The 7,673-nt window shown below is 49.3% G+C and overlaps 1 protein-coding gene across 4 annotated transcripts in view; it reads left to right on the forward strand.

The window, feature by feature from the left end:
- Positions 1-4,535, forward strand: part of AKR1A1 (aldo-keto reductase family 1 member A1) — a 19,535-nt gene extending 15,000 nt beyond the window's left edge. For all 4 annotated transcript variants that reach the window (XM_025384400.1, XM_025384415.1, XM_025384409.1 and 1 more), the window contains 7 exons: positions 1,071-1,190; positions 1,364-1,515; positions 2,484-2,679; positions 2,987-3,186; positions 3,430-3,502; positions 3,634-3,720; positions 4,377-4,535. In XM_025384400.1, coding sequence (XP_025240185.1) covers positions 1,071-1,190; positions 1,364-1,515; positions 2,484-2,679; positions 2,987-3,186; positions 3,430-3,502; positions 3,634-3,720; positions 4,377-4,442 — 894 coding nt within the window. In that variant the 3' untranslated portion in view covers positions 4,443-4,535. The remainder of the gene's footprint in view (positions 1-1,070; positions 1,191-1,363; positions 1,516-2,483; positions 2,680-2,986; positions 3,187-3,429; positions 3,503-3,633; positions 3,721-4,376) is intronic.
- The last annotated feature ends 3,138 nt before the right edge of the window (positions 4,536-7,673 follow it).

A 7,673-nucleotide genomic window follows, 5' to 3' on the forward strand; every position in this document is an offset into this window, starting at 1 on the left:
GAGACGGAGTCTCGCTGTGCTCCCAGGCTGGAGTGCAGTGGCGTGATCTCGGCTCACTGCAAGCTCCGCCTCCCGGGTTCATGCCATTCTCCTGCCTCAGCCTCCCAAGTAGCTGAGACTACAGGCGCCCGCCACCACGCCCGGCTAGTTTTTTGTATTTTTAGTAGAGACGGGGTTTCACCATGTTAGCCAGGATAGTCTCGATCTCCTGACCTCGTGATCCACCCGCCTCGGCCTCCCAAAGTGCTGGGATTACAGGCTTGAGCCACCGCGCCCGGCCTTTTTTTTTTTTTTTAAGAGGTGGGGGGTTCTCGCTATGTTGACTAGGCTAGTCTCGAACTCCTGCCCTCAAGCAATCCTCCCATGTCTGCCTCCCGGAGTCCTAGGATTACAGGCATGAGCCACCATGCTCAGCCTGAAAAAATATTTACTAAAGCCCTCTTTATGGTAGATGCTGGAAAAATATTGTTAGTTTTTGCTAGACCTTGCTGAGATGGCTTGGGTAGGAAGGCATCTTAGAGACTGGTTGGGGTGGGAGCAGAGCAAAGGGTTTGGAGCCTCTGAAGAGGCTTCTGGTCCCTTAGACTGAAACTATCTTCCTTTTTTTTTTTTTTTTTTTTTTGCGACGGAGTTTCGCTCTTGCTGCCAAGGCTGAAGTGCAGTGGCACAATCTCAGCTCACTGCAACCTCTGCCTCCTGGGTTCAAGTGATTCTCCTGCCTCAGCCTCCTGAGTAGCTAGGATTACAGGCACCTGCCACCACACCCGGCTAATTTTGTATTTTTAGTAGAGATGGGGTTTCACCTTGTTGGCCAGGCTGACCTCCAGCTGGCCAGGCTGGTCTTGAACTCCCGACCTCAGGTGATCTGCCCACTTCAGCCTCCCAAAGTGCTGGGATTACAGTACAGGCATGAGCCACCGCGCCCAGTTCATCTTCCATCTTTTCACCTCCACTGCATAGATGTGCCTGCTATATTTCTGACCGCCCCTCCCCCAGCATTGACCTTGGGGTGGCGACAGTAGAAGGCTGAAACCAATAGAGCTGAAACCTCTGCTTCTCTCACCTGGCAGGTAAAAGCAGCTGTTAAGTATGCCCTTAGTGTAGGCTACCGCCACATTGATTGTGCTGCTATCTACGGCAATGAGCCTGAGATTGGGGAGGCCCTGAAGGAGGACGTGGGACCAGGCAAGGTAAGAATTGGGGTTGTAAAGAGAGGTGGGGTGAGAGAACTTAGAAGCTGGGGCTGGGGCCCAGCTGGAGGGAATCTGGCATCAGCTTCCTTCCGTTCCTCTCCCAGAGTTGAGCGTGGGTGAGACCAGGTGTTTGTGGCTCTTCTCACTGTAGGCCCTTCCCCCTGTACTAGGCGGTGCCTCGGGAGGAGCTGTTCGTGACATCCAAACTGTGGAACACCAAGCACCACCCCGAGGATGTGGAGCCTGCCCTCCGGAAGACTCTGGCTGACCTCCAGCTGGAGTATCTGGACCTGTACCTGATGCACTGGCCTTATGCCTTTGAGTGAGCCTTGCCAGAGCCTCATCTGGGGAATCAGGGGGTTTAGCAGGATGATGTTAGTAACTTATTGTAAGTCACAGCAGCAGAGCAGGATACAAACACTCATTTGCATGGCAAGCTGAGGAGCCTGACCTGGGATCTTAGCCTCTTCTGCTACAGCAGCTTCGCTGTAGCTATAGGAGTTTAACTCTAGAAAAATGAAGGCAGTCTCACATGGTATTTACCCTAGGGTGTGCACCTGTAACCCTCCTGCTCCCTTTATTCATTCAGAAAAGGTGCTGACTTTTCTGTTGAGCATCTGGGGTTAGAGTAATAAGTACGTCTCAGCAGAAGATGTGAGAAGAGCCCACCATTAGTGCCGTGCCCTGTGCTGGAAGAAGGGCGATAACTCCCTGAGGATGAGTTAAGAAAGACTTCCTAGGGGAGAGGAGATATCTAGGTCTAGGAAGAGGAGGGGGCATAGGCATTCCATGTAAACTTAACACCTGAATTACGATCTGGAAGGATGAAAAAGCATGACTTTTTTTAGCTGGGCATGGTGGCTCACACCTGTAATCCCAGCACTTTGGGGGGCCGAGGCAGGCAGATCATGAGGTCAGGAGATCGAGACCATCCTGGCTAACACAGTGAAACCCTGTCTCTACTAAAAATACAAAAAAATTAGCCAAGTGTAGTGGCAGGCGCTTGTAGTCCCAGCTACTCAGGAGGCTGAGGCAGGAGAATGGTGTGAACCCGGGAGGCGGAGCTTGCAGTGAGCCAAGATCGCGCTGCTGCACTCCAGCCTGAGCGACAGAGTGAGACTGTGTCTCAAAAAAAAAAAAAAAGAAAAAAGAAAAAGCATGGCTTTTTAAAAATTCTTGGCCCTTTGTCCTCTCTGGGATTGGAGTTTGGGACACAGAGTGGCTGGATGGTCAGGTAGGGCAGAAGCCTGGCATTTGTGTCCACACTTGGTGGGGCTGTCTCTCACTCAGGCGGGGAGACAACCCCTTCCCGAAGAATGCTGATGGTACCATATGCTACGACTCCACCCACTATAAGGAGACTTGGAAGGCTCTGGAGGCACTGGTGGCTAAGGGGCTGGTGCGGGCGCTGGGCCTGTCCAACTTCAATAGTCGGCAGATCGATGACATACTTAGTGTGGCCTCCGTGCGTCCAGCTGTCTTGCAGGTAAGGACAGCAAGCAGATGAGTGGTTTAGGGGTTGTGTGCTCAAGAGCATGAGTGAGCAAACAATGGATCTGCTTAAGGGAGATGGCTAGCAAGTTGTCAGAGTGTTGGTGCAGAAGTCCTCTGCCTAAAGGTGGGCATTGAAGCAGTGGGAGAGAATGAAATTGCCAATGGGAAATGGTGAGAAAAACAGGCTGAAGGGGAGTGGGCGAGTCAGCAATAGGGGGTTGGTCCAGACATGCATGTCTGGGATGGCCAAGCAAGCTGGGTGTGACCACTTCATGGTGATGGGTTATTCTTTGGCTCAGGTGGAATGCCACCCATACTTGGCTCAGAACGAGCTAATTGCCCACTGCCAAGCACGTGGCCTGGAGGTAACTGCTTATAGCCCTTTGGGCTCCTCTGATCGTGCGTGGCGTGATCCTGATGAGCCTGTCCTGCTGGAGGAACCAGTAGTCCTGGCATTGGCTGAAAAGTATGGCCGATCTCCAGCTCAGATCTTGCTCAGGTATGGGGCAGTCTTAGGGAGAGGGCCCTGGGTTGGGAGGCAAGGGTTAAGGGATTTCTTGTTTCAGTGTCTGAGTGAGGCTGAGGATCTTGCCCTGTGATCTGGAGGGAGGCCACTCTAGGCATATTCCCCATTTCAGCAGGGCTCAGGTGCTCTAGGAGCTTAGGGAAGGCTGCATGGAGAACAAAATAATGCTTATGAATACTGACTCCTTTTCCTCATCTATCTAATCCCCCAACTTAGGTGGCAGGTCCAGCGGAAAGTGATCTGTATCCCCAAAAGTATCACTCCTTCTCGAATCCTTCAGAACATCAAGGTACTTGGTAATGGGTTCTATCTTCTTTAGCTCTTTGGGACATTTTCTTGGCCCTGACTCTACCTGGGAAAAAAGGCAGTGTTGTGGAACCCCAGCTTCTGCTGTTCCTGAACCCCACTCTCCATCCTCAGGTGTTTGACTTCACCTTTAGCCCAGAAGAGATGAAGCAGCTAAATGCCCTGAACAAAAATTGGCGATATATTGTGCCTATGCTTATGGTGAGGATGTATCAGCCCCCTAGACTTGGCGAATGTGAGATTTGGGGTGGGATTCTGGCCCAGGTGTGACCTCAGGCTTGCTGGTTGTGAGAGGGACACAATGTTGTGGGTGGGATTGCTATGCTGGACATAGTGCTCTCATTTCTCTTTATTGAGCTCAGGGAAGTAGTATGGCTCAGGGATAAGGCATATAACCTGTGAGTCTCAGTGCTGCTTCTTGATATCTTGTAACCTAGAGCAAGTTATTAAAGTTCTCCAAGCCTCAGCTTCCTATGTGTAAAATGAGCCCAGTTCCTGACATGTAGTAGATTCTCAGTAAATGATATGAGGAGAGCCCAGAAGGCATTGTTGACCTCACTCGAGGGGTTGGGTTGGGAGGGAAGTCTGCTGTGCTTAGGGAAATAAATGGTTCCTGGCCTCTTGATCTCAGTTGAGATTGCACACTCTTAGGGGCAGGGGCAGCTACGTATCAGGCTATGGGTTTGGTGCTAGAATGCTGTTGATACTGTGATGTTCTCTGAGATGGGGATCCTGGCCACTGCCATCTGATATGTTGTACACAGATTAGTTTGTTTAGGAAGATTTGGGGAAGATGCCTGGAGTCTTTGGAATGGCAACTCCTGCTGATGCAGTAATCTATCTGTCTCTCTTTCCAGGTGGATGGGAAGAGAGTCCCAAGGGATGCAGGGCATCCTCTGTACCCCTTTAATGACCCGTACTGAGACCACAGCTTCTTGGCCTCCCTTCCAGCTCTCCAGCTAATGAAGTCCTGCCACAGTGGAAAGAGGGAGTTAATAAAGCCATTGGAGCATCCATATTGCTTGCTTGTCTCATTTGCCTGGTCAGGCCTGAGATGGAGGCTGTTTCCCTCAGGGATGACAGACCTAGGGCTGCTGGATGTGACCTGCCCTTGAAGCCCAAATATTCGTTCTGGAGGAACCTGTGAAGAGGCTGAGTAATTCCTTATCCTTGCATTAGGCACGTTGGGAAGTAGCGCCATCTACTGGCAAATCTTAAGCACTGCAAGGCTTCCCTAGAGTCTTTTCAAGAATGCCTCAGGAGTGAGCAATCAGGGCAATGATTGTCCTATTGGTTTCAAGGCAGTGCTGGACCTGGGCCCTGAGTTTCCATCCCCCTGTCCTGATCAGTGCCTAGGTTTAGCAATATGAAGAGTCCAAACGACTTACATTCAGAAGTTAGGGAATCCCAGCTTGCAAAATCACAAAAGGTGGGGACAGGGGCTTTTTCCATCAGACACTATGGTCAGTGTGCATAGGTGACCTGCAGGAGGCAGAGTCCAGCCCAGACCTTGTCACTTGGCCCTTAAGGCCCTATCTTATGCACTTTTTATTGGTGGCCACCAGAGGCCACTGATAAACAGGTTTTAGGAAGGTTTTTGGCAAATCTCTCTAAACTCCAGTCACATGAAACTCATTTTACTTTCCCAAACTGTTGCTCTTCTTTCAAGAAGTATTTATTGGGTACTTATGGGTTAGGCATGATGCTAGGCCCTGGGGATATAGCTATAACCAAGACATAGAAGTCCCTACAGCCTACTTGAGGAGACAGACTAAGTAATTGCATAATTAGTTTAATTACAGTTGGAAGAAGTGTTATGAGAAGTGCAGGGTGAGTAGCCTACTTATTTAATCAGCTAAGATTGAAAGATGAATAGGGATTAATTAGTTAAAGGAGATAAGAGTGGGAACAACATTCCATACAAATTGGACAGCTTAGGGAAAAGTCTTGAAACTGGAAGATGCTGCTGGAAAAACCTAAAGAAGTTTTGTATTGACAGCAACTAAAAGTAAGGGGGACCTGGCGGTAGAGGTGATAGCATAAAACAATGCTGGAATTTTTAGGAACTGATGATTGGAAGGCCTAGAAGACTGTTGAGATTTCTATTATTTATTTATTTTTTGAATTGAGGTCTCTGTCACCGAGGCTCTAGTGTAGTGGCACAATTGTGGCCCACTGCAGCCTTGAACTCCTGGGCTCAATCCTGATTTTTAAAATATTTTTGGCTGGGTGTGGTGGCTCACTTTGGGAGGCCGAGGTGGGTGGATCACCTGAGGTCGGGAGTTTGAGACCAGCCTGACCAACATGGAGAAACCCCATTTCTACTAGAAATACAAAATTAGCCGGGCATGGTGGCACATGCCTGTAATCCCAGCTACTCGGGAGGCTGAAGCAGGAGAATCACTTGAACCAGGAGGCGAAGGTTGTGGTGAATCGAGATCGTGCCATTGCACTCCAGCCTGGGCAACAAGAGCAAAACTCCATCTCCAAAAATACATATATATATTTTTTTTTTGAGATAGTGTGTTGTGATGTTGCCTAGTCTGATCTTGAACTCCTGGGCTCAAGGGATCCTTCTGTCTTGGCCTCCCAAAGTGCTAGGATTATAGGTGTGAGTCACTGCACCCAGCTCCAGTTTTTTTTCTTTTTTTCCCTTAATGCAATGGGAAACGATGGAAGAGTTTTCAGCAGGAGTAACATGTCATAATTTGTGCCTTACAACAGCATGGTGGCTCATGCCTGTAATCCTACTACTTTGGGAGGCTGAAGAAGGCTGATTGCTTGAGCCTAGGAGTTTGGGACTAGCCTGGGCTTCATGGCAAAATCCTGTCTCTACAAAAAATGCAGAAATTAGCTGGGCATGGTGGCATACACCTATAGTCCCAGCTAGTTGGGAGGCTGAGGTGGGAGGATCACCTGAGCCTGGGGAGACTGACGCTGCAGTGAGCCATTATTGTACCACTGGACCCCAGCCTGGGTGACAGACTGTGTCTCAAAAAAAAAAAAAAAAAAACAGAAAAAAATACAAAAACCACTCCAGTTCAGTAGAAACAATGGATTAGAGGAGTGGATCAAATGGATCAAAAGGAGGTGGAAGAAAGCATGAAAGCATGTTGGAAGTTAGTCTTTTTTTTTTTTTTTAAATGACAGAGCCAGTCGGGCACGGTGGCTCATGCTTGTAATCCCAGGACTTTGGGAGGCCGAGGCAAGAGGATCACGAGGCCAGGAGATCAAGACCATCCTGGCTAACACAGTGAAACCCTGTTTCTACTAAAAATAGAAAAAAATTAGCTGGGCGTGGTGGCGGGCGCCTGCAGTCCCAGCTACTCAAGAGGCTGAGACAGGAGGATTGCTTGAACCTGGGAGGTGGAGGTTGCAGTAAACCAAGATCGCGCCACTGCACTCCAGCCTGGCAACAGAGCAAGACTCCATCTCAAAGAAAAAAAAAAATTGCACTGTCAGTGGCGTGATCTCTGCTCACTGCCACCTCTGCCTCCCAGGTTCATGTGATTCTCCTGCCTGAGCCTCCGGAGTAGCTGGAATTACAGGCGCCCACGACCACGCGCAGCTAATTTTTTGTATATTTAGTAGAGATGGAGTTTCACTGTGTTGGCCAGGCTGGTCTTGAACTCCTGACCTCGTGATCCGCCCACCTCAGCCTCCCAAAGTGCTGGGATTATAGGCATGAGCTGCTGTACCCAGCCAGAAATTATTATTTATTAATTAATTAATTATTTATTTATTTTTGAGACAGAGTCTGGCTCTGTCACCCAGGCTGGAGTGCAGTGGCGCGATCTCAGCTCACTGCAAGCTCTGCCTCCCAAGTTCACGCCATTCTCCTGCCTCAGCCTCCCGAGTAGCTAGGACTTTGAGTAACTGTGACTACAGGCGCCCGCCACCACGCCTGGCTAATTTTTTGTATTTTTAGTAGAGACGGGGTTTTACCATGTTAGCCAGGATGGTCTGGATCTCCTGTCCTCGTGATCCGCCTGCCTGGGCCTCCCAAAGTGTTGGGATTACAGGCGTGAGCCACTGCACCCTGTTTTTTATTATTATTATTATTATTTTCTTTTTTTTTTTTTTTTTTTTTCTTTTCTTTTTTGAGACAGAGTCTCGCTCTGTCACCCAGGCCGGAGTGCAGTGGCGCGATCTCC

This window comes from Theropithecus gelada, chromosome 1, assembly GCF_003255815.1.
Source record: "Theropithecus gelada isolate Dixy chromosome 1, Tgel_1.0, whole genome shotgun sequence".
In the NCBI taxonomy this organism is placed as follows: Eukaryota; Metazoa; Chordata; class Mammalia; order Primates; family Cercopithecidae; genus Theropithecus; species Theropithecus gelada.